At 36.2% G+C, this 27,894-nt stretch overlaps 1 protein-coding gene across 2 annotated transcripts; it reads left to right on the top strand.

Moving 5' to 3' along the window:
- The first annotated feature begins 606 nt into the window (after window positions 1-606).
- SOX30 (SRY-box transcription factor 30) lies at window positions 607-27,894 on the top strand. 2 transcript variants are annotated; one of them, XR_004232141.1, is made up of 6 exons: window positions 607-2,452; window positions 4,026-4,265; window positions 6,432-6,611; window positions 19,015-19,507; window positions 24,424-24,519; window positions 26,860-26,939. XR_004232141.1 is itself a non-coding variant. In XM_031953601.1 (5 exons), exons 1-5 carry the CDS (start codon window positions 1,198-1,200, stop codon window positions 27,239-27,241), a joined length of 2,550 nt encoding a protein of 849 aa, XP_031809461.1. In that variant the 5' UTR covers window positions 875-1,197; the 3' UTR covers window positions 27,242-27,894. The 2 variants fall into 2 exon arrangements, 1 of the variants encoding a protein (XP_031809461.1); XM_031953601.1 differs by lacking the exon at window positions 24,424-24,519 and having other exon boundaries at window positions 875-2,452; window positions 26,860-27,894.

The following is a 27,894-nucleotide window of genomic DNA, read 5'->3' as shown; positions in this document are numbered from 1 at the left end:
CCTTAGATTATGAAGGGGATTTAAGGATGAGAAGGAGGTGATGGTGATGGTGTTGGCAGTGATGGGGGTTATGGGATTTCAGTATGTTAAGGACTAAAGTCAAGTTGCTAAACAGCTATTTGATTAGCATACTATCGCAGAAGTTTATTGATTCTTACTGGAACATAGAACACAAGAATATAGAACATAAGCTTATAGAGCTAGAAGGGACCTTCTACTTCAACGCCCTCATTTTAAGATGAAGAAACTGAGATCCAGTGAAGGTAAGTAATTTTGCCTATCATCGCAGGTTAAGTAGTGAAATCAGGATTGGAACCCAAATTCTTTGACTCCCATTATAATCTTTTAGATTAAAAAAAAAAATTGATATCCTGTTTTGGAACCCGTAGTTTTAAAGACAGGTGCTCAGATTTAAGCCAAAACTACATTTTAAGGGTAGGAAAGCAATGGTGCCTTTCCCTTATTCTGTCCATTTTAAAAAGTGACAATGCTTACTCAAAGGGCTCCTTACTTGAAGATGGAATTCAATTAGATGTTTGCCAAAGTTGTGCGAGTTCCTGCACGCAGTAAAAGTTTACCTTTCCTAAGCAGGACACCAGATATGCAGAATGTAAAGTGGTTTGGGATTTTCTTTTCTTTTTTTAGGCGCCAAAAAGTAATTACAGTCTTGGCCTCCGTCCCTCATTCAAGAGCCTCGGTCAATCCTGCATCGGCCCCAAGGACCGGCCGAGAACTGGCGGTGCCCCCTTTCTACCTCCACGTGTAAAGGGCACGCGGGCCGACCCCCGGGGCAATGGCGTGGAACCCCCGCGTCTCCAGGGCAACGCCATTGTCGGGCGCTCCTGCCGGGGAAGTGGGTAACTACGGACAACGGCCAGGAGAGAACTCTGGGAGAGAGAGGGAGAAAAATGGGGCGCACGTGCCGGCCTTGGTGATTCGAGGACCCAGCGCGAGGCGCAATCCATAGAAGGAAGGGGGTGGGCGGAGGAAGGGGAAGCGCGCCTGTCATTGGAGGGGCTGGGGTTCCCCCCAGCTTGTGATTGGACGGCGCCGGCCCGGGGCGCTGCATTTTGAACCGCGTAGCGTTCTGGGTAGCAAAGGGTTTGGAAGGGTCTTAACCGAAAGGGGGGTCGCCAACAAACGGCTGAGCTCACAATCCGGGAGCGGGCCGGGCCTCCCCCGCCCCCGCGCAGCCCCATGGAGAGAGCCCGGCCGGAGCCGCCGCAGCCACCACCACCGCCACCGCCGCCGCCGCCCCGCCAACTGCCGCGGGGGTCTTTGCCGCGCCCGCTCCGCCCTGCCCTGCCCCCGCTACTCTCCCAGCCTCCGGCCGAGGGCGCCCCCTGTCGGCAGACCGCCGAGCTCCCTCAGCCGCCGTCTCAGTCTCCTCCGGCTCCCCGCCTGGGGTCCGGGCCCCGAAGCCCCTCCCCGTGCCAACCCCCCGGGGATCAGCCCTTGTCGCTGCATCCCCACTGCGGAGCAGGCGGGCCCCCTCCTCGAGGCCCGGCCTCCGCCGCCCCCCGGCTGCTCCTGCAGGTGAAGGCGGAGCAGCCCCCTCCGCCGCCTCCACTGCCGCCGCCGCCGCCTCCTCCGCTTCCTCCTCTGCCTCCCCCCCCTCCTCCTCCCATCCTGCTCTTGCATCCTACCCTCGCCGCAGAGGAGGCTGCGACGCCCCCGGCTCTGCCCTCCCACCCCTCCGCTGCCCCTGCGGCGTCTGGCCCGTCCAGATTGTTGCAAGTAAAGTCCGAGCAGGTCCTGCTTTTGCCCCCTGCCCTGGTGTCCGGGGAGGGTGCCCCTTGTAGGGGGGAGCCGCTGCCGCCGCCGCCTCAGCACGTCCCTGCGAGCAGGGTGCTGCAGGTGAAGGCTGAGAAGCAGGAGTTGCTGTCAACCAGGGAAGGAGCAGGCCAGGAGCTCCCGGGAAGAAGGGGGGCTGAGGGTGGCCACAGGGCTGCCAGAGGGGGCAAGGGTGAAGGTCCGGGCTCAGCGACTGAGAGCCGCAGAGTTGAGAAGGGCAGCAAGGCAGAGGCAGAGGAGAGCAGGCGTGAGATGGCCAAAAACAATGGGGAGAGCAAAAGCCTTGGGTCCATGAGAGAAGGAACCATAAAAACTGAGGAACCTGAAAGAATGCATGAGGACTGCAGGCATGGCAAGGATGCTACACAAGTGAAGCCACCTGCATCCAATGGCCTGGTCCACTCCAACAAGGATGTCATTTTGGCTCAGCCTCCCAGTGGATTTGGCCCACATTCACAAGATCTGAGGATCCCTTTGACTCTTCATACTGTACCCCCTGGGGCCAGAATCCAATTTCAGGGACCTCCACCTTCAGAGCTGATACGATTGACTAAGGTGCCTCTGACACCAGTTCCTATAAAAATGCAATCCTTACTGGAGCCTTCAGTAAAAATTGAAACCAAAGATGTCCCACTCACCGTGCTTCCCTCTGATGCAGGTATTAGACAGCAGGGGAATATGATTTTCAAAGCTCCGTCCATGTTGCCCCATAGCTGACATTTCAGCAATTCAGAAGCAAAAACTAGGAAAAAAATGATGGAACTCTGATTCTTTTGCAATGTAAAGTCTGCGCAGGTATCACTTCGGATTGAATTGTATATTTGCTAGTAAAACATGAAAACAGGTGTATGATTATTAAACACCTAAAAACATCTATTTCAAGATCTAGAGATAAATTTTTTAAATGGCCAAATGCACTCAAGCAGAAATATAAGCTTTTTTTTTTTGGTATACTTAATGTGCACTATGGGTTTCTGTTCAACGGAGTACTACATTTTTTTACATTTATTGATTCTTACTGGAACAGTAAGCTAATTAAATAATAGCTAATTTTAAAAAATAATAGCTAATATGTAACACAACTTTCACATTGTGTCAGTAGGAAGGGAGAGGTAAAAATTTACATGAAGTAAACTGGTTATTATGAATAGCACACACAAGATTATTTCTACATTTTTAAAGATAAGTCAGTCATAAATATGGTTTCTTCTTAGAACAAGACTTGGATTTTGTAGCTAGCATTTATTTCATTTGAAAACAAAAGGAATGAAAATATCGCTCTATAAATTGTTAAATTTCTTAAATTAGAAAACTTAATCTGAAGGAATACATGTAATTACCAGTGTCATCTTAACAAATAGATAAATATTTCTGTCCAGTATTTCAGTACTTAGCAATGACTAATTGTTAATCATTAGTTCAAGCTGAATGCTTAACAATATTTATATTTTTAAAACCATTTCTCATATTAGCTTCCCCCTTTTGGTAGTTTCTATTCTTGCTGTCATTATTCCTAATTCACTTCTCCATTCTTTTGTTTGGTTCCTTCCCCATCAGTCACCTACCATTTATTAAGCTTTATAAATTATTATTCTACTACTCTACCCCTTTAATTTGTCATTTCCTTAAGCTTTTTTTGTGTCCCCTTTTTTTGCATCCTTAATTCAATCTAAGTCTCACTGATAAAAGCAAAACAAAATCTTGAGGAAGTTGAGACTGTGGTAGTTAATGAGCTCTTAAGAGATGTTGACTCAGTCTTCCTTTCTGTGATCAGTGACTTGCTCAAGAGCAGCAAACAAGTTCTTTCATTTGTGATTCAATCTCTGGAAATGAGACTTGAAATACTAATTAAGCTTATGCTGTGAAGAACAACTGTTGATTATCACTCATTTTGTTTCTATAAATGTTTATTAATTTTATTACATAAGGGATCTTATTAATGGAGAATAGCTGTATAGCTCATAGAAGTAATAAGTCAATAGGTTGTTTGTGTTTTCAACAAGCATATTGTTCTCTGTTGAGGAAAAGGAGAGTCATTCTAAGCTACAGTTTAGAATGGTGAGTTCAGGTGCTGTAAGTTCTGGAATACTGGCAGTTCTTTTGCTAAGTATAGTTTGGATTTTCTCCAGATGCTTCATAAATAATTGAGTTAGTGGAGATAGAGGTACTTTCTTATACAAAACCATATGTTCATCCCACATTAATTCAGTATATTGATTTTTATCATGTAGGAATACCTGATACTCCCTTCAGTAAGGACAGAAATGGCCATGTGAAGCGACCCATGAATGCTTTTATGGTCTGGGCAAGAATCCATCGGCCAGCACTAGCCAAAGCTAACCCAGCAGCCAACAATGCAGAAATCAGTGTCCAGCTTGGGTTAGAGTGGAACAAACTTAGTGAAGAACAAAAGAAACCTTATTATGATGAAGCACAAAAAATTAAAGAAAAGCACAGAGAAGAATTTCCTGGTAATCAAAAGAAAGAGACAAATTTTTGTTCATATTGTCTTTGAATTAAGGTATTGGGTATTTGCAACTGAGATAATTTTATTTCTTCACCTCATTTTTTAATGACACTTGGAATTCAAGAAATGGTGCCTAAACTCATTGTAGTAGCAATAGGGACTGAAAGATGATTTCATTGGTGTATAGAACTACTAAAATTATAAAAACTCCTTCTATTAATGTAGATCAACACTTTCTCTGAAACAGTCTTAATCTTGAGAAGTGATCCATCCAAAGTTAGAGTCAGAATGTGTTAGAGGCAGCAATTAAATCCAGATCTTATTAGTTTTCAAGCTACCTATCTATATACCATGACATGCTGTTTAGTCACTGTAATAGATAAAATTTAGTGCATCTCAGGCATGAGACATCTTGATAAAACCAAGCCATTGGTATATATCCTTATGCTTATTAGGTGCTACACCTGGAAGGGGGAGTGAAATATCATTGCATTATAGCTTTGCTAAAACAATTATATAGGACTAAAGAGTTTCATGTTAAATCTCCATTCTCTGAGTTGCTTCTAAGTAGAAAAAGGACACATGGGGAAAGGTATGTTAAATCCATTTTGGATTTAGAAAAATGAAATAAAATTCATGTCCTTATTTCGACTTTGCAAAGCTCTGTAAAAAATAAACTATTATAGGAAAGGAGAATAATATTTATTGAATCCTTGTATATTTATACAAGGATGAGCCTCCACATGCTGTTCAGTCTTGTTTGACTTCATAAGCCCATTTAGGGTTTTCTTGGCTAAGATACTGGAAGGGTTGCTATTACCTTTTCATTTTATACATGAGGAACTGAGGCAAACAAGATTATATGACTTGCCCAGGGCCATACAACTAGTAAGTGTTTGAAATCACATATGAACTCAGAGAAATGAGTCTTTATGTTTCCAGGCCAGGCACTCTATCCACTGAGCCACCTCCCTTCCCAAATAAGCCTATAAAAGTGAAGGAGATTGTCATCCCATTACCTTCCAATATCATGTGATTAATAGAACGTTGTTTTGCCTTTTGATTGGGATATTTTTCCCAGTTATTAAATAATATTAGTAAGTTTGTTTTCTCTCTTATAGGGAGGTTGGTAAGATTAAGCTTGTATGAATTTTCACTGGTATGACAAATAAGTCTGCAGTGTTTGTTGCACTGAAGAATTTGTAGGATATTGATCCCCCCTTTTTTTAGCCAGACTGAAAAAAGAAGCGACTAGACATAAGCAACCATTATAAAACATTAATTATGTTTCATGGAATGAGATTAACACAAAGTGAATAATATTTTATAAATGGAACATTATCTTTTAGGTAGATGAATAACTTAAGAACCCTCATTTATGGTCTTTTATCTTTATTCTACCACTGGATTCCACCTCAATTGCTCCTTTAAATATGAATTACAGTGGCTACTATTCAGAAGATTTTTTTTTTATTATTTAATAGCCTTTTATTTACAGGATATATACATGGGTAACTTTACAGCATTAACAATTGCCAAACCTCTTGTTCCAATTTTTCACCTCTTACCCCACCCCTCCCCTAAATGGCAGGATGACCAGTAGATGTTAAATATATTAAAATATAACTTAGATACACAATAAGTATACATGACCAAAACATTATTTTGCTGTACAAAAAGAATCAGACTCTGAATTATTGTACAATTAGCTTGTGAAGGAAATCAAAAATGCAGGTGTGCATAAATATAGGGATTGGGAATTCAATGTAATGGTTTTTAGTCATCTCCCAGAGTTCTTTTTCTGGGTATAGCTAGTTCAGTTCATTACTGCTCCATTAGAAATGATTTGGTTGATCTCGTTGCTGAGGATGGCCTGATCCATCAGAACTGGTCATCATCTAGTATTGTTGTTGAAGTATATAATGATCTCCTGGTCCTGCTCATTTCACTCAGCATCAGTTCGTGTAAGTCTCTCCAGGCCTTTTATTCAGAAGATTTTTAAAAGCCTATATTTGTAAAGTAAGTTTAAGTACACAGAATAGTATAGTTGTTTGTTATGGTAAGGATGTTTTACTTTTTTAAAAGTATAGATAATAATTATATAAGGGCATAGGTATAATATATATATATATATATATTCAAATTATAAGTAGCATCTAATTTTTCATAGGTTGGGTTTATCAACCACGTCCAGGCAAGAGAAAACGCTTCCCCCTAAGTGTTTCCACTGTGTTTTCTGGTACTACGCAGAATATCATCTCTACAAATCCAACAACAATTTATCCTTATCGCTCACCTACATACTCAGTGGTTATCCCCAGCTTACAGAACACTATCACTCATCCAGTTGGTGAGTTAGTTTTGTTACTGAATATCAATTATTTTTGTAGCTGTAAAATGCAGACTTTATTTTTTAAAGTACTTGTAATGCACATGTATGTATACATATATTACTAACATTTTAGAATTTGAAGAAGCAGTTGGAAATGAGGAAGATGAGAAAAGATTAATAATTGATTAAAAAATTCCAGTAGGATTTATTAACATATTTAAAACACTAGATTTGCAAATGGGTAACAGATATTCCATGTAAATTAAATTAAATTTCTCAAGAAAATCAGGTTTTAGCTAGATGAACACAAGGATTATATACACAATATAGGAAATGACTAAGGAAATGGGAGTCTCTTGTCATTCCATATTATTAAAGAAAAAATTCTTACAGTGTGGTCTAAAAGCATTTTGAAGATTCTTCATAAAAATTCTCGTCCTTTGAGATCATGAAAGATTTTTTGTAAAATGAGATAATTAACCCATTACCCAGCCAAATGTCTGCTTGCTTCTCTATTGTAACTCCTGTGTAGTTTTAATGGATACATTTCAACTTCTGTCTTTACACAAGATTTCATATTGGTTCGGACTAGTATTACATTTAGTGAAATAGTCTGTCAATAGTGTCAATAAAGATTTGGGGGGTCATGGAAAGGGGCTAGTAGGGTAAAACAACTGTTTAACATATTAGCTTCAAAATTTTAGGATAATTGGCTTCTGAATAAGATTATTGGAGTTACCATAATTTATTCTTTTTGAGCTTGTTAATATTTTTATTTTAAGTCTTAGAAAACTCAATGGATTTTGCCTAAGACTTAAGTATTATTTTTCTTGTTGCAAAACCACTTCCTTCAAGTATAAAATAATATTCCCCAATTCTATTATCAATATTGTTGAACAAGTCTATATTCACTATCTTCATGCTTTTCATACTTCATAGTCATCAATCTTATTTTTTTGCTTCATTTTTCCAGACTAAACTTGGACACTTTATTAATATTTCTTAGATAATTTATGAATGGATTGATTTTATCAAAAATCCTTGTAAGAATCCTATTATAAACACATATTTGTCCAGAGACATGGCCTTCTCTTTTACTAAGTTGCATTTAATGGTAGGACAGATGTTAAGGTAATCTAGTCCAATATCCTCATTTTATAAGATGAAGAAATTTATAAGAAGATTCTTCAAAATAGGGAGCAAACAAATCAGGATTTGAACGGAAATGATTAGCTTCTAAATCTAAATTTCTTTTCACCATACCTGACTTCCTGTACTCTATCTCTACTTTTGCTTCCTATCTTTATCCATATATTTGTTGTTAGTCCTCAATCCTTCAATTCCGCCCTCCAAATAATAGTACAATGAATGAATTACAGTTCTATATAACAACTAATCTTCTACAAGATTATGTTCACTATTGTATATGATACTGTAAATTATACTAGATTTCCAGAGATGGAAGTGACATCTAGAAGTCTATAGTTTCAAGGATCTGCACATTTTCCTATAGATGAAAACTATATTGACATCTTATTAGTTACCTGGCACAGTGATCAATTTTAACACTAGACTGTGTTATTTTAGTTATTCTAAAATGTGCCTTTTGTAAATTGGGCCTAGAAAAACAGTTCTTAATTTTGGAGATCACAAACCCCAGGGACCTATGAATAGATTTCATGTGTTTATGAATTCACTTTAAAATATATTGATAATTGTCATTATAATTGATTTCTCTGGTAATCCTGTATATTTTGTTTTCTGCCCTTAAAAACATATTTTAAAAATAAGTCCAAACACTGCATCAGAATCTCAAGAGGAATCCATGACACAAAAAAGGTTAAGCCCTCCCAATCTAGAATATTATTTTAATACTTTTGGCTTGAGTGTTATGAAAAATATCAGAAAGTCTTCTGAAGTTTTTTCTTAGTAAAGACTAAAGTAAAGAACTTACTGAATCTCTGGCATATCATTTTCATCTTTAAGTATTGCCACTTACGCCCTAATGATACACTAATCCTCCTGCTTTATCTTGCTAGTTTCCTAGTTATGATGTCTTCAGAGAACTTTTTAATATTGGCTTTTAAGTTCCTTAAAATGTCTTCCTCAAATCTGATCCCCCCTCAACTAATTTCTTACTTTTCCTTGAAGTTTTTTGTTTTTGTTTTTGTTTTTTTTTTAGTAGATACCTTTTTCTTCTCCCCTTTCCAGTTAGCCTGATTTCTTTGATCTTTGGTATACATTTTGTCTAGATTGCCAGTGTGTTATTTTAAATCATTTCCCACATTTCCTATGACTTTCTTTGTTTAATTATACCTTTTTAGGTTTGTTTCTGGAAACACTTTAAAAAATAAAATGAATAAGCACTTTTTTTTGTCCTCTCAGATTACATTAAAATGTCTTATTAGCATTGTTAACTCAGATTTATATGACATTTGCTACCAGTTCTTTTCTAATCCCCAGAATTGAGTGTATTTCCTTTTCTTGTGAACTATACAATTATTTGTTCTAGAAATTAATCATTGTCATATACAAAATACCTTGCTACCACTCTTCAACCTTTTAAAGTATTCTACCAACTAATATATGAGTAAAGTATTCTTTTCCATTTTGAAATCCAGCATACTAAATTTCATCAAAATCCAGCTTAGTTTCATTTTTTTGATCAAGTAGAGAATAGTGTAATTCTGTTGCCCCCCCCCCCCCAATCAAGTACTGCAAAGTTTGTTTTTTTTTTAATATTCTGTACTACTCCTTTTGTCTGTTAAAATTTTTATGGTAAAATATATTATAGAATATATCAGTATTTTCCCATCTGTTCTCCACCCCTAATCCATTCTATATAATTTGTATGATGGCAATTTCATTTCACAAGTATTATCTGGGATAATAGATATAGACGCTTGATTTCTAAAATGCTTCCAACCAGGCATTTTAGTCATTCTATTTTAAAGATTTCAGGAATTCTTATGAAGGCATTTAAATATTTTGAATATTTAAATATTCTGCCTTTTTTTGTTTTTGTTGTCATCTTTCACATGTGATTAGTAGTTGTTACATTGTTTTCTCCATATTTCTCCATTCTGCTGTTGAATTTCTTTCAGACTTTTTTTTTAACCACTATTATTATACTTCTGAATTCCTTGACTTTCCATAAATTTTTAGTTCTTAAAAGTGCTATTTCTTTTATTTCTCACTGGTAAAAATTCTACCACTTTGGCTTAGTCTCAGGATAAGTTCTTATAAGTTCCTTTTTACTGTATTTATAAAAATTATTTTTCTGACTTTATCTCATCCATGCAGTAAGAATTTGGATCTGTGGTACAATTCTTTCATGTGAACTGGCACCATGTCAGGGACTACCTCCTGGAAGTTCTAGAATTCATTTTCCTTTATAGCAACCTGAATTGGGTCTTCAGGGAACTCCCCATTTTATTACCCTAAACATTGATAACTCACATGAACTAGAACTATTCAACCTAGGCAAATCCTTAAGCAGTAATGCTGGCAGTGAAGACTTAGCTCTTTATGCATCTTATGATTGAAACTCTTATTGCCACCTTCTGCTCTGGTTTATTCTTTGGGCTTTCTTCCCTCAGAAGACCCACTCTAGTATAAAAGTGCCACTAGCTACAATATAAGTTCCTCTAAGGTGCTGCAGTACCTATAAGTATTATTAATGAAGTATTTTGTTTCAGAAACTCTCGAGTTATCTGCCCTTGCCTACAGAAAACATTTTTGTTCAAATGAAGAAGAAATCCAGGTGCATTGTTATATATGTTGATTAACAAATCCTCCTGGAACAAAACTCCTTTTTAACAAATTCATTTGAATATAGTTTTTGTTCTCAGTCTTGGATTGGTGGCTGCAATTGAGGCACAGATGATGTCTCAAATTTGTACTTTTTATAGGTTGGCCAACCCAGGTGATGAGAGACTAGGGGATAGCACAGGATTTGGGAACTGGGATGCATTGTAGAGATCACCTCTCTAACCCAAGGGTTTTCATGGTCCAGCTTGTCACCAAGGCATGTGGGAGGTCCATATTATGTTTCTATAGAGTATAATGATATAGAGGGATAAGAATGACCCTTTCAGAGGTGAACCAGATTAGAGAGAAAGGAATATACAGTGAAGCAATGAATGACTAAGAGAAAATCCATATCCTGAAATACATCCATATGCTCCTTATATTCTTTCTAATTGTGGTAACAAAATTTTTGGTAATATAATGTGTCTTTGTTCTATGTTTCTTGTTTCCCTCATTTTACAAGCAAGGAAACAGATACTTAGAGAAAATAGGTGACTTATCAAAGTCCACACAAATTGTGAGGGAGGAAGATCTGGATAGCAGAATCACAAAATTTTTGAGTTGAAGAATACCTCAGTGGTTATCTACTCTAAGGAAGTCCCCATTACCCCATCACTTAAGTTGTCATCCCTCCTGTTATCTCTCAAGACAGTACCTTCTATATTTGGATACTCCTGAATAAATATTAGGAAGCTTTTCCTGACATCAAGTCTAGCAATTTCCATCTTTTCTGGCCTCTTGGGCCAAAAAGAACAGTTCTAATCTTGTTTCTACTGGAATCTATCATGTAGCTATCATGATCCCCATGAGTTTTCTCTTCTCCAAGTTCCTTTAGCTTATTCTTATAGAGCTGGGTCTTGAAGAGTTCCATGATCATGGTTTCTATCCTCTGAGCCTTCTCAGATTATCATTGCCTTTTCTAAACTGTGATTGTGGTCTCATTCCAGAGCAAGATCCATTGAGACTCACACCTCCTTATGAAAATTAGACTTTTCAGTGAATCCAAAGGTTGTATGTATTACTGATTCATATTAAGTTTATAGTCTGCTGAAAACCCCAGGTCTTTTTTAGATAAACTGAACTCTAATCCTGTATAAACTTACACCTTGATTTTTTAAAAATCCCAGTATATGGTCATCCTGCCATCTGGGGGAGGGGGTAAGGGGGTAAGAGGTGAAAAATTGGAACAAGAGGTTTGGCAATTGTTAATGCTGTAAAGTTACCCATACATATAACCTGTAAATAAAAGGCTATTAAATAAAAAAAAATAAAATAAAATAAAAATCCCAGTATAAGATTTTATCTGCAGTGAAATTGATCTTATTAAATTGAACCTTGTCTGCTGGCCTGTCAGAATTCTTTTTGAATCTTGGCTCTGTCACCCAGTGCATTAGCTGTCCCTTCCCTTATTATTTATCTATAAATCTGACAATCAGGTCTTTTTCTAAGTTTTTTGATAAAAATGTTAAATGAACATAAGAAGTAAGGACAGAACCCTGTATGCCACTGAAGACCTACCTTTTGTGGCTAAACTTGAGAAGGATTGTCTCTCATAAGTACCTTCACTTCTTTTCCTCTCACATTCTTCTTAACTGTCTATATTCTTACTGAGAATCTTCAACCAAAACTGCCCTCTCCAAAGTTAATACTGATCTCTTTAATTGCCAAATCTAACGGTCTTTCTTAGGCCTGATCTTTTTTGACCTCTCTGCAGCCTCTGGAACTGTTGATCACTGTTCTTCATACTCTCTTCTCTCTAGGTTTTTGGGACACTATTCTCTCCTGATTCTCTTCCTATTTATCAGTCTTCTCTTCTGGATCTTCATCTAGGCCATGTTGCTAACCATGTGTCCACAGGGCTCTATCCTGGGCTCTCTTCTCTTCTCTCTCTCTATATTATTTCAATTGATGATCTCATCAGCTACCATGGATTCAATTATCATCTTTATGCTGATGATTCTCACATCTACTTACTCAGCCATGACCTTTCTGCTGAACTCCACTCTTGTATCTCAATTGCTTGTTAGACATGCCTGTAGACATTTTAAATTTAACATGTCCAGAACTTGATTCAAAATCTTTCTCCCAAAAAACTTTCTTCCAGCCATTCATTTTGCTGTCAAAAATACTGCTATCTTCCTAATTTCCTAGGTTAGCAACCAAGATGTCATCCGTAACTCTTCATTCTCACTTTTCATATCTACTCTGTTGCCAAGGATTGTTGATTTTACCTTGGTAACATTTCTTGCCTATGCCTCTTTTCTCCTCTGCTATAATCACCATTCTAGTGTAGGCCCTTATCACACGTGGGTTTTTGTAGTAGTTTGCTGAATGGTTTGTTTGCCACAAATTTTCTCCTCCTATTCAACTTTCCCTAAGTTCTCAAAGTGATAGTTCTAAAGCACAAGTCCAACAGTGTCACTTTTCTACTCCATAAACTATTGCCCTCCATTCCTGGAATGCCCTTCCTTTTCATCTCTGCCTGCTGGCTTTGGCTTCCTTTAAGTCCCAGCTAAAATCCCACCTTTTATAGGAAGTCTTTCAAAGGAATTCTGATGCTTCCCAATTATCTCTAGTTTGTCTTGTGCATAGTTATTTTCGTGTGGTTTGCTCCATTAGATTATGAGCTTTTCAAAAGCAGGGACTGCCTTTTACCTTTTTTGTATTTTCAGTACTTAGCACGGTGCCTGGCATGGAAAAGGCACTTATAAAATGTTTATTGACTGTCATTCTGCCATTTCTGTAGCCATCTAATAATAGGTCCTGTATGTAGATGTACTTTAGGTTTAGTCCATAACACTCTTATCTTTTCCATAGTACTAATGAGAGACTTAATCAAGTGAATTGCTAAATTTTAGATAAATTACATTTATAGGATTTCCCTGATTTAATAGGATTGGTTTTGTTTTTTGAGACTGGCTCTCCCTATTCACTCATGCTGGAAGTGCAGCAGCTGTTCAAGGGGCTGATAACATCTGTTTGGCACTGGAAATCTTTGATGAGGACACCTAATTCATTTTAACCCAGTTCTGAAATCCTGCACTCAAGCCTCATCCTCAGCCTCAGCCTCAGCCAGCAGCAGGGATCACAGGCCTATGTCAACATTTCAGTTCTGTTTGGACCTGTAATTTCATTGATGTAGGAAATTCTCAGTGAGAAAACTCCCTCCCTTAGGATAGATCAAGATCTGCTCTGTAATTTAAAGTCTTAAGAGAAATATCTTGGGTATTTATAGGTTGTGACTTCTTAAGATTCCATAGCCAGTATGTGTGAAAATTAGGACTTGAACGCAGATTGAGTCTAAGGCTGTTCTCTAGTCATCATACAACACTGCTTCTGACCTCTCTGCCACTTAGTAAACCTGCCAAAAAAAGAAATAAAAGTTATTTGTGACCTATTCTTTTTAAAAAATATATATCTATATTCATATTTTGTTTTTACATTACTTTTATTTTCCAGTATATTCTATCTTCCCTTAGCAGAAAGCCATCCTTTATAATAAAAAATTCTTAAAAGACAAGAAGTTCAGCAAGTCTAAATTTCAATATAGTGTCAGATTCTTTTTTTTTTTAAATTGATTTTTCAAAAAAATTTTCTTTTTAATTTTATACCACCTAAATTTAACCCCCCACATCCCTCCCTTTTTCTCCTATCAGATAATCATCTCATCTTTTAAAGAAGAAAAAGGGGAAGAGGAAGAGCAAAAAAAAAAATCCAAGCCAATTGACACCCTGAAAAAAAACTGAAAACATATGTGATGTTCCCTATTAATGGAACTTCCATTTCTCCAAAGGAATGAGGGAGAAGTGTTTTTTGTTTTTTCCAAATCATTTCTTCGGAACCACTAATGTTCTTTATAATTTTGCAACATTCTTTTTCAGTTGTTTGTGGTGGCTGCTTGCTCATTGTGTATGTAGATTTTTGACTTGGCTTCTTTTTCCTTTAGTTAATGTAATTCTTTCCATGCTTCTCTATTTTTTCCCCAAAGTAGAATAATATTCCATTACATTCATGTACCAGTTTATTTAGCCATCCCTCAACTGATAGATTTCTATCCTCTTTCTAATTCTTTGCTACCACAAAAAATAGTGCCATAGGGATTTTCATATATTTGGGGGCTTTTTTGACCTCCTTAAGGTTAACTTAGTTTTAATGATTTTTTTTCTTTAATATTTTTATCAATATCTTTAGTATTTACATTGCCTACATTTCTCTTTGCTTACCTTTTTCTTTCCTCTCCCAGAAAGCCTTTTTTTTTTTTTTTTTGGTAAAAAGGAAGACAGAAAAAATTGGTAAAATCAAATCAACACATTCAAAAATCTTACATTATATGCAATATCCCAAATCTAGGCCTGTAGACCCAAGGCTTTGTAAAGTAGTGGGGGAAAGTATCTTTTCATAGCTTCTCTTAGTGTCAAGCTTGGTCTTTATAAAATTTCAACATTTATCTTCAATTGTGGTTATTTTTTTTTTTTACATTGCTTCTGCTTGCTTTACTTTGCTTTAGTCCATATATAAAAATGATGAGTCTTTTCTAATAATTAAATTTTATTTTACCCAACTCTCAAGCATTCATTTCATATCTCTGTTACCCTCTTTTCCTACACTCCAAAAAGGAAAAAATGAAACCAATGTAATAAGTAGGCAGGCAAGGAAAATAAATTCTCATATTGGCTAAGTACAAAAACATATGTTTCAGTCTGTATTTTTAGTTAATTGGCTTTGTCAGCAGGTGGGTAGCATGATTTTTGCTGGTCCTCTAGAATAATCATGGTTTATCATGGCTTTTATCAAAGTTTTAAAGCTTTTGAAAATGGTTCATTTTTAGTTCAGTTTAGTTTTTTAGTTTAACCAATATTACAGTATAGCTTATTCTCCTGGTTATTCTTACTTTACTCTGTATCTGTTCATCAAGTCTTCTCAGGTTTCTTTGAAACTATCCTCTTCATTATTTTTTAAAGCACAACAGTATTTTCTATTATATTCCTGTACCATAAGCTGTGGAAAGTCTTCTAAATCATAGAAGAGCATGGAAGAGATATCTACAAATTTAAAATCATGGATCCTTGAAATGTTAAAATATTACTTCACAGATCTACCTTTCTTTTCTTAGGCCTCTGTCTTCAATGCCATAGTGGTTAAAAAAGAACAGCCTATTCCCCTAAGGTCTTTATTTTCTTGACCAGTGTTTATAATTCTTCTTGGTCTTCTCAAGTAGTGTCACTTTTTTTATATCAATTACTTGAAATGGGTAATGGTCATCAGTTTTGGCAAGTCTTAGGATGCTCACAATTATGTTTTCTAGACACATGATGAAAAGACAGTATACATTTCCAATGTTCATGTCAGATGGACATATGGCCATTTTGAGACCACCATAATTTACTGGACATTTTCTGGTGACATCTATGACTCTTTTTCATTGAAGGAAAATAAGCGGTTTTGTCCTCAGAGAATCTAGCTTCATAACAATTTCATATTCAAAACCAACAGAGCCAACTTCTGCTAGGCTGGCATCTCTTGAACCCTAATTACTCAGGGTACAGCTGCTGGGCTGGCTGTAACATCTAGCTTAGATTCTTGAATTCTTAGACTCCTGGAGTTTTTGCTTCTGGGCCACTTTGGAGACAAGAATCAGGTCCATTTTTCAGAAAGGGAAAGAGAGGAAAGTAAGTGCCCCTTTAGGTCCTTCTCCCTTACCACATGGTGTGATTGGCTTCACACACACACACACACACACACACACACACACACACATACACACGATGCTGTAAAATCCCATAACTTGTTCTTTTCCAAATGTTCACTAAACATTTCAGTTATCCATTGCATAATTTTCCCAAGATTACAAGCCAATAGAGTGCAGACTATTCTCTTCCCTTTTTGTTCTTTTACATTTGTACCCTATTTCCGGATTTCTCAGCAGTCATATCTGCCAATTCTTTTAGTATTGGATGTACTTCATGTAGGCCAGGTGACTTGAATTCATCAAGGACAGTTAGGTGTTCTCTTGGGGTAAAACTTTCCACTTAGCATTTAGTTCTGTTATCCCAGTTTTCCTTGGCAGAGAAAATAGAAGCAAAAAAGAATTAAACACCTCTGTTTTCTTTTCTCTCTTGTCAATTATTATCACTCCATTCTTCCCAAGCAGTTTCCTTGGGGAGTTGTTTTTTTTTACTCTCCCTTCTTTGATCCTTCTCTACTCCCATTATAAGTTCAAAAAAGAAACAGTATTAGTACTGTAGATAGTTTTTGAATGAACATATTATGTTCTTGTATTCATCCTGTTACTTAATCTTGCTTCCATTTTCTTTTCATATCTTTTTATAATCAAGAATTGGCTGAATTCCATGTGCTTATATATAGACAACTTCTATTTTTCCTTTTTATCAGAATTGTTTCCTTCTGTGTCTTTAGCATTTCATTTTTCTTTCCAGTGCTGACTTCTGTAGAATTTTCTATTTTCCTTTATCATGAACTCTTAAGAGGAAATTTCTATTTCACTCAAGGTTCCCATTATTTTCATCCCAACAACCAATTGTTTTTAGTGAAAATCTAGAATGGAATTTCTCCAATTTTTGAAGTAGGAAATTATTATAAAGGCAAATTAAGAAATTATAGCTTCTCTGCTTTTGGTAGAGAAAGAGAAAGGGGTGGTGGTAGAAGTGAACACACTCTTGCCGCTGTCTTAGCAACTGATTTCTCCCATTGCTCTATACTGTTAAATCATTCTTCTGCTCTAGGCTTATGCTCTGTTTCTTGAATTCCTCAACTATTTTCTCTTTATGTCCAGGTGACTTCTAGAATACTCAGATTAAAGATTCTTTCTATTTCTAACTCTATTGATCTAACTGAATTGTTTGCCACAAACCTTCTGGTTTCCTGATTTCACTATAGGAAGTTATCTTCTTAATATATAAATTTACCCTCCTCACTAACCACAATGCTTCCTCCTGATCCCAGATTTTATTATATGAATATTCCATCTTAATATATAACTTTCCCCCAATCATTCTCCCCTGCTTTAGCTATTCTATTTCTTTTTAATATGGTACATCCATTCAGAGATATGTTTCAGGTTTCATACCATTTAGTCTCAGTGATGGTACATTTTCAGGTGAGGTACAATTTGCCTTTTTGCATTAGGATTTGTAGTTTATATTACTTGTTGGGGGACATTTATACACAGACAGTTGAGGCATGAATCTTACTACTATATTCTATGAGGTTTTTTCTTTCCTTTACTGTAGTTACTTTTTATATCGTAAGTTTGTGGACACACATAGGAAGTTGTTTTTTCTCCTTCATCTTTTTATTTTTTATTTTAAAGCTCTTTTTACTAGCTATGCAAGATACCAGGAAAATAGATTTTTATCAGTTTTTGTTATTTTTATTCCATCGTTATAGCGACATCTAAGATCCAGAAATCCACATTTCATTCTGAGTCTTCTGTATCTCTTACTTAAATTATAAAATTTTTTTATGCCTCTGTGGTCTTATTTTCTTGCTCCAAACTTCATAATCATTGTCATTACTTTAAAGATCCTTTTGTTAGTGTCATTTACTTATGAGAAATACTAGAAATGGGGAATACTCAAGAATTTGGACAAGTCTTGATAGGTTCTTTGGTTTGCATTGGCTATATGCTTTGCAAAGACAACACATCTCTTTGTTGCTACCATGTTGACAAATAATTGCCGTAGTCCCTTAAAATGGGGAAGTCTACCCTTTATTTAACTTTTTTTCCGAATGATCTCTCATTTGAAGGTTTTGCTCCTCTTATTATTTCTTGTAGGATAACCAAATGCTTTATCCTCAAAATTTTTTCTTCAGATAAGCCCTCTTCTTCAGTAGAAGTTGTTTTTTAATTTATCCTCATTACATTTCAATTTCTTTAAGTTTCTTTCAGATTCAATTTTTGGCAGTTTTTTTGATGTTTGAATATTTTTATTTTCTGAGTTAAATGTTAAAACAATTTTTTTACATTTGTTTTTAAAACTTTGAGTTCCAGATTCTTTCCCTTCCTTCTACTCCTCCCCCACATTAAGAAGGCATATGTGAAGTCATTAGCAACTCAAAAATTGCCTTCAAGATCTGACTCCAAATGTATTGGTCTTTCCTCTAGGTTAGGTGACAAGTGAGAATCAAGTTTTTAAATCAGGCTAACTGAACCATATTTACTATGAATATGAATATATATACATTTCTTTAAAAGTGCCTGTTACAGTGATATAATAATGGATTTACTATTCTGGGTCCTAAATGAACCTGAATGAATGGATTAATGGATTAATTTTAATTGGGATCCTGTGTTTGATTTTACTAATCCTACCACTGTGAATCTACCAATCAGCAACTCATTCTCTAGGAAGAACAAGCACACCATCATTTGACCAAAATCACTCACCCTCCTTTCCTCGAGGAGCTGCTTTCAGAAACACTTCTATTTCTGTTCCAAATTGAGCCATACAGATGCCACATTCTAGACAATCTGGAAATTTCCTTATTGTAGAAGTTTAGGAAAGAAATAGAGAATTTAACTATTTATTTTGGTTAGTTGTATCATGATTTTAGTAATGGACACAGACTCTTTTTATTTTTATTTTTAAAGGTGAAGCCCCACCTACTATCCAGCTACCCACGCCTCCAGTCCAGCGTCCAAGCCCTATTACACTCTTCCAACCAAGCGTTGCCAGCACTGCTCAGGTGGCCGTCCCGGCTCCAAGCTTGCCTCTTCGTCCAGCTCTTCCATCACAGCGCTTTGCTGGACCCACCCAAACGGACACTCATCGTCTGCATTCAGGAGCTAACCGCTCTGTAAAGAGGCCGACCCCAGTCTCTTTGGAGAGTACCAGTAGAAATCCAACTAGTGCAAGTACTGCTCATGCCAGATTTGCCCCCTCTACCATTCAGCCCCCCAAGGAGTACCCCAGCGTTTCTACTTGCCCCCGAAGTGCACCAATCCCTCAGGCTCCACCCATTCCACATCCTCATGTCTATCAACCCCCTCCCATTGGCCACCCAGCCACATTATTTGGTGCACCACCTCGATTTTCTTTTCATCACCCTTACTTCTTACCTGGACCTCACTACTTCCCATCAAGGTAACAAATGAATTTTTCTTTTACATAGAAATAGTTACTTACGTTCTTAATGGAGCTCAGAAACCAAAGACTCCTACAATATGTAGAACAGGCTTTAAAATGATCTTTGAAAACCTCAGTTACTTATGGGAGCAAGATTATACCTTTTCCACCCTGAGAAACTGCGTTTTCCAAATGTGGTTATACTTTTTAGGACTTTGATTATACTATGATACATTGGTTTTCAGGATGAATATACAGTCATAGAATTTTAGAATTGGAAGGTGTCTTTGAGATAATGGAGTTTAAATCCCTCCTTTTTATAGATGAGGAAATTGAAGCCCTGTGCAGAGAAGTGGATAGATATGGATCTAAAACTTGTTTATATCTCCTAGCTCCAAGTCCAGTGCTCTTTTCACTATCCATATGCTTCCTATATATAAATTATTACATGTAAATTGATTCTTCCATGAATTTTTAGTAAACAGTCTAGAAAGGAAAAATTTATAATTTAGAGATAGAAACATTGAGCTCCCTTGCAAGCATTCTATTATCTTTTTTATTAGTCTTTTCATTTATCAAGGGGTTTAAATTAGTAGGTGTGAGTAGGTTCTGACATCATAGGGTGTTACATATTGATAAAATTTCCCCACCTTTATGCTTTTCTCCTTCCAGCTCTACCCCTCTCCATCAAAAGAAAGACCTGTTGAAGCAACAGAGTGTTAAATTGAACCTACCTTATCTAGGCTGGCTTATTTCAAGTCCTTCCTTCAGGCCTAGCAGAAAAAGGACATGGGGAAGTTAAATTTGAAAAGAGGAGAGTTTCAGTTATTGGGGTCGGGTATGGAGGGGAGGATGGGCCCTGATTTTGCTTTCTTAGATTAGGTACTGTGTTTGCTTTAGCAGTCTTCAGAAGTGTCAGGGGCTTGGATCTAAAGTTCAGGGTTGGGTTATACCTTTCTCCCTGGGGTCTTCCTTCAATGGGACAGTATTTATTTGGGCAGGGTAGCTTTTGATTCTATGCTATATAATATATTCATCTATATTCTAAATTTGAGACTTCCAAGACAAAATGACTATCCTTTTTTGCCTTTTGTATATTGTAAATTAAATAGATTTCCAAGCCAAAACTTGGGCAGTGTTTCCTCCAATGGAGGACTAAAGAAGAGGCAGTGGGCAGAGAATATGTCCTTTGTTCTGACGCTTGTTTGCTCACCATTGCCTTTTTCACTTTCCCAATGCAGACCAGTAGCCCTCAAATAAGTTGAGTAACTGACCTTCAGCAAGTGGGTACCTTCTATAAATTGAGAGGATTTAGCTGAAGTGAGTATTATATTTGAATGAAGCATTTTATGGAGCCTTAAAAGGTCTTCTAATATTATTTAGTTCATATCCCTTGTTGAATTAGCAGAAACCTCTAGAGGAGATGGTAAAGATAAATTACTTTGTCTTTTGAAGATTGGCCCCTTAGTATTATTTCAATCTTTGGATCCCTAGAGCTTTTAGGAGCTATAAGGGGAATAAATAAACATATCAAATATCAAATGAGATAGTATGTTATAAATGTGCTTTGGAAATTGTAAAGCTAGACTTTAAGTTTTACTATTATACTAGTGTGGGAGGGGCAGAGAACACCAGAGTTTTGTGAACTTTTTAAAGGGTCATAGCTAGAAATTTATTTTAGCCCTCATCTAAGATTAAAGTATGATTTACAAATTATTTTTCTCTAAGCACATTATTTTCATGTGAAATAGGTAGTAAAATTATTATCATACTCATTTTACAAAGAGGAAACTGAGAAGTGGATTTATTTGCCTATAGTTAACATGGCTAGTCAGTGATGGAGCCAGTATTTGGATCCTTTAGGGTCTTCTGACTTCAAATGTGGTACTTCCCCAGTATATTCAACTCCATTGTTAATTGTCATTTTATATCTCTGTATCTAGTTGAAATGATGGTTACTTTAGAGGACTAACAACTCTAGGGATGCTTATGTAGCAGGGAAATATATGAAAACATCTGGTTGGAAAATTTAAAATCAATCAAATTGTTTATTTAGTTAAGTGGTCTTTGTATAGAGTATTGGCATTCTTGGGTAGGATGTTTCCTTAAGTCAAACTAATCTATAGTGAGATCTATCTCCCTAATTCTAAATATATGTGAATTTGAAATTTCTCAGACATTACAAAACAGATCACTGAGCTTCATTCTTTGAATATAAATGCTCAGAGGGTAGGAACAGTGACTAAGGTGTTTGGGTACTTGAATATTTATTGTATTTTGTGAAGGACCAAAGGACTGTCTTGTTGAAACAGTATTAAAACACTGGACTTCATTTAATTTAGGGATTTCAAAGGATTGTGTCTAACAACAAATCATGGTGGTATAGAAATTTATCTTTTGTAAAATAAAGATTTCCTAAACAGAAAAATCAGATATTTACATTATCCCCTCATCCTGATGCTTTCCTGCTTTTAACTCTTTTAATATAAACCTTTAGGGTTTATATTTCATATATGTTGTCTCATGCAGTCCTCACAAAAACCTTGCCAGGTAAGTGAAAGATACTATTTCCATCTTACAGATAAGAAATTTGAAGCTCAAGATTCCATATCTGTAAGCTGAAGAAACCATGGTTTAGAGTAGAAAGCAAAGGAGTGATCAGTGTATTAATTTGATCAATTTAACAGAAGAGTCATTTAATTGAACAGATGGACTCAGAAATCCTTATTTCTTCTTTAAAGAACTAATATATCATCTGTCCTTTAAGTTTCTCCAATAACCTTTTTCATACTGTGTATAATGAATTTTCTTCCATATTGTACTAGTTTCTTGTATTAGTTCTTTACTTTCTTTAAAAATTAAATAAATAAATTTCCTACACTAAAAAGAATTATCAAGAGTAATGATGTCAAATTCAAATGGAAACGATACATGAGGATTCCTACAAAGGCATATTGACTTAGAAAACTACATATAAACATCAACTATTCTTTTACATTTTTCTTTATTTTGTTACATGTTTTCCAGTTATATTTTAATCTGGTTCTGCCCTGTGTTACACACCTCTGATCTAGAGTATCTCTTCTTCTAACCATCAAGTGAAGAAGTGATGCAAAAGATATCTAGAACAATTGGAGATAAGAGTCTTCAAAGGCAAGACGTTTGAGAAAATATAGGCTTATACCCCCAGGAAAAATAATCTTATGTAAATAAGCATTGTTTTTATTTTGGTCTTCCACTTTATTTTATAACCCCACCATAATTATAAAATTTCATAATTTGAACTAAAAACTGTTAGGAATTTTGGAATGAATTGGGCTTTGACATAAAAGCAACAAATACATATGAAATTTGTAATATGAAGTTATAAACAAACCCAAGGTCTACTTTCATATTTGTAGGGAGTTGGAATTGAAAGCTAGGGAAATGAGGAGAAAGAATGATAAAGTTTGAAGATGGGCTTAATATTGAGTCAACTATTGGCAGGAAAATGTTAGAATATTTAGAAAAGACCAGTTGGCTTTCAGGTGTTTGCCAACTTCAGAGCAGAACCATGTTGAGGATATGAAATCAAAGTGCTAATAGAAGGCACATAGCCCTTCTTCTTCAGTTCTCATCATTTCCACTAGCCAATTTTAATGGTCCAGATGCCACCATTAGGGTAAGTAGCATACAGCTGCTACTCATATTTCTCACTGATGCTGCAAATGCACTGCTTTCTGGTCCCTATGTTAGGTTGCAAGTGAGACCAGGACATATGTGGGGCAGGATTACTGAAGCTGACCTGTTCCTCTTTTTGTTCTTGAGAAGCAAAGCTTAGGAAGAAGTTGCCACCTTTGGGAACAGCTGTATGATGAGTTTCTGTTGCCACCTTTGGGAACAGCTGTATAATGAGTTTCTATTCTGTTTATCAGAAATTTAAGAGTTATACTAAATATCTCTCTTCAGAAGGAGAAATAATTGAGTGCATGTTGTGGACTTGATGTGCTAGATCTGAAATATATTTCATTTTATATCCTTTTGAAGTAAGCAAGTCACATTCTTTGTGGTTCTTTTTTTAGGTCATGTTTGAGGAATTTAAAACAGAATTCTTCTATGATTTGTTATATTTCACAAGATCAGGCATCTGCAGCCTATGACTGGAAGGCCAAACCACTTCCCCCTTCCAGTTCCCTTACCACATCCATGTGCACTGTCCAGCCACCTTAGAGAGCTCCCAACTGAAGCCATCCTGTTGTAAGAGTCAATTGCTACATGTGCTTGCCTTTCCCATATAGAGGCAGCTAGGTGGCATATATAGCAGATAGAGCACTGGACCTGGAGTCAGGAAGACCTGAGTTCACATATCATCTTAGATATTTCCTAGCTGTATAACTCTGGGCAAGTCAATCAAACTCTGTTTGCCTCAGTTTCCTCAACTGTAAAATGGGGAAAATAATACATATATTTCCTAGGGTGGTTGTGAGGATCAAATGAGATAATTGTAAAGCACTTCTCATAGTGCCTGTACATAGCAAACGCTAAATAAATGTTAGCTATTATTATTATCCTCATCTACAAACACTATGTGATAAATATGTGATAAATATGTTGAAATCTGGATCTTCTACTTTTCAAAGAAGTTATCAACTACAGTTTTAGGTTTTTGCTATTTTCACACATATTTGTATTTAACATAATCCTTTGGAAATGAAATATATCCTGCAGTATCAATAAATGCTTAATGAATTAAATCCCTCCTCCACTTGTAAGAACTACATGAATTTGTGCAGGTCATATCTCTAGGTTAATGTAGTAGGAAAACTAGCTTGATCTCAGTGGACCTGTTTCCATAGTTGTAAAATGAATTGGTTTGGCCAGATGACCTTAGAGACTCTTCCAGTTCTAGATCTGTGATCCTAAGATCTTACAAATAGCAGTTTTGCTCCATGCAGATACAGAGTGGCCTAGTGCAGAACCATTTTGACCTTGAATTTCCTGAAGGACATTACTGCCTTGGGCTTCTGGGCATTCTTCCAGGACCACAGCAGGTAACCCCTGAACTACTTCTCTATGTTAATATCTACACAGAAGAGAATTTTCGGTCTTAGATCTTGAATATTAGTTTTCTTTATGGGGAGAATGCAAGAGAGAAGTGGAGGAATAATAGCTGATATTTATATACTACTTTAGGATTTACAAAGCCTTTTATATTATTTCATTTGATTCTCACAGTATGATGAGGTAAGTAATATATCATCTGTTCTCAGTGATTTGATAGAATTTGATAAGCATTTTAAGTGCTTAAGCATTAGAGATACAAAGGCAAGCCCAAAATAATCCTTGAGAAAATTGAACAGAATGTGTGTATTACTGTTTTATATCTCATGAATGCAACATTTAAAATGTAGCTTTCTTTTATAACTTAAGGATTCTTTATAATTGGATAGTATTTTCATGCTTTATCTCCTTTCATCTTCACAATTAGAGGTAGGGAGGGAAAAGGATTAATATTCCCATTTTACAGATGAAGAAACCGAGGTTCCAAAGGTTGAAGTGGCTTGTCCAAGGTCACCCAGATGGTAACACAGTTAGGATTTGAGATTGGGCTCAAAAGTCCCAGACTTTTCCTCTTAACTCTGCTCTGGCTCTACACTTTGTAGATTGCTTCATGAAGCCTTTTGCCATCAGCTCAACTGAAAAATCCATCTGTACATTTAGTCTGTGTACCCCTCAATGTCATCTATTCTTTACCTAGCTATATTGTGGTCATTTATGTATATGTTTTCCCTTTCCCACTGAATTGTAAACTACTGATGTGCTGATGATGTTACAGACATGTCTTAACTCATATTTGTATCCTTCAGCCCATTGGGCTTAGAGTTAAAAGAAGTGTCACTTCTTAGCTGTGTGGCCTCAGGCAAATCCACTTATTTTGGTGAGCCTCAGTTTCCTTTTATTTGAAGATATATGCACAAATATATATATATATATATATATGCACACATATATATGTATAAAATGTAGTCATAATGGAAATCAGTGTTGTTATTCTTGAGTGAACACCAGCTTCTAGCTGTGTTATAGACTTGTGGGAGGTAGGGTGGGGGGAAGTGTGATTTGAATTAAGTGTTAAAGTATGGAAAAGATTTTTTTTTTAAATGGAGTTTAGGTAGGGAAAACTATAAACAGGTAAAAAGGTGAGAAAATAAGAAGACATATTTAGTGGATTGTTAAGAGTGGTCAAGTAGTGGAGTAATAAGGGCCTGCACTAGGGTAGTAATAATTGGAAGAAAAATCTGAAAATATTTTACTAAACTGATGGATTATTCTAATTTATTATCCACTTATTGGTCAATTGCTTATTAAGGAATTTGGGGTTGGAATACAGAATTATAAACCATACATACCCCTCCTACTATGGAGAAAGTATAGTTTGGGAAAACCATGTAGAGATTGACTGTCTGCTATTTAGATTAATACCTTTAAAGATAAGCAGTTAATTGAAGAGTTTTAAAAGAAACACAGCTTGTTAATGACATTTGCAATTAAAATTTATTAACATCTTCTTGTCACTAGATGGAGGCCTTGAGCACAGGGAACCATATTATCAGCTCTTCCCCAACCTTCTATATATGGTTCCTATTCTGTGCTTCTGAATGGAGAGAACAATATCTCCAACCTTTAACATTTATTTACCTTGAACCAAATGGATTTGAAGGGCAATTATCCAACTTGGCTCTTTTTATCCTCCCATGTGATGCAACAAAATAATTATTTTCAGTTCCTCTGATTTTCCCCTGAAAACTGAATCTCGCAAATCTCTAAAACCATAGAGTAATGTCAATGAGTTCCACTTCCTTTTGGTAGTGAATAGACTTTAGATGTTATTTTTTCTTTTGCCTTTTAAAAAATGGTAACTAAGTTTTTTTAATCTCTCATTTCCCCCCCCCCCAAAAAAAATTAATTGACCAAAATTATGCTCTTTTCTCCATTAGCTTTTTTTAAAAAATGCAAATAGTAACAATTTTGTCACATGCTTCACTGAGTGTCAGAATTCTTAGCATTCCTTGTACATGCTTGCATCTTCCAAGCCCTAAATGTTGTATAGCATTAGAAGAGAAAGGCCTGAATCCTTTTTCTTTATCAAGGTTGTCAAAAGGTGAGAAGCATGAAGCAGATAATGGGGCTGGTGAGTATTTCAGTCATGAGCTTATTTTATCACATTTAAAAAAAAAGATAAGAATCCATGAAATGGTTTTAGAAAAACAATCTTGATAACATTCTAGGTCCAAATGAGGATGTAGTCAATTTTCTGTGTTAGTCTTTATGCAAAGCAATATATAACAAAAGGTCCAAGTTAACTCCTTTTTGGTATCTTTTTGCTACAGCACGTGTCCTTATAGTCGTCCTCCCTTTGGCTATGGAAATTTCCCAAGTTCAATGCCAGAATGCCTTGGCTATTATGAAGATAGGTACCAAAAGCATGAGGCTATGTTTTCTGCCTTAAATAGAGACTATCCCTTCAGAGACTACCCAGATGAACGTACACACAGTGAAGATTCACGAAGCTGTGAGAGCCTGGATGGAGCCTCTTACTATAACAGCCATAGCCATAGTGGGGAGGAATATTTAAACCCCATGCCTCAACTGGACATTGGAGCCTTAGAAAATGTATTCACAGCTCCTGCATCTACTCCCTCTAGCATCCAGCAGGTTAATGTAACTGACAGTGATGAGGAGGAAGAAGAGAAAGTGCTCAGGGATTTATAATTTTAAATCAAATGATATGCACAGAAAATAAACATTTCTTAAAAAATCTTTTGGGTCAATTGGTGTGAGAAAAGCCTAGAGTGCCTTGCTGACAATTTTCAGCCTTGATTTGAGGAGTCAAATTAAAATGCAATTTCTGTTTTAGGAAAGTTTTGACTAGTGAAATTGAATTCTTTCTGTTTCATAGTAGGAATATTTAGTATGTGAAACAGTTTTCTTTTTATGTCAGAAATTTGCATACAAGATTTATTAATATATTTTTGAATATTAAAAATCCTCACAATTTTATGTGAGAACATGGAATATTTCTCTGGCACCATGAGTGATGATTTCTATTTTCTCTTAGGATACATTTGTTTATTCTAATATATTTATTTTGTTTGACATTTATATACTTATGGATGTTGTCAGTTCTAATGTAATATTTTGGAAATAATTTGATAACTTTTAGCAGTGAACTGAGAGTCAGTTCCTGAATTTAATTTATACTAGCAACATTTACAAATTGCTAAATGTGTTTTTAATGGCACCTGGGTGGTCACTCTTGGCAAACTAGTCATTCTTGTTTCTAAATATTTTTGTCTCCTCTTTTTGGACATTTCTTCCATTTGGTATGCATTGTTCTACTTTTGTTACACTTAAATAAACTTAGA

This window comes from Sarcophilus harrisii, chromosome 2, assembly GCF_902635505.1.
Source record: "Sarcophilus harrisii chromosome 2, mSarHar1.11, whole genome shotgun sequence".
In the NCBI taxonomy this organism is placed as follows: Eukaryota; Metazoa; Chordata; class Mammalia; order Dasyuromorphia; family Dasyuridae; genus Sarcophilus; species Sarcophilus harrisii.
Note: the sequence above shows the minus strand (reverse complement) of the source record. Positions and strands in the feature narration are given on the sequence as shown.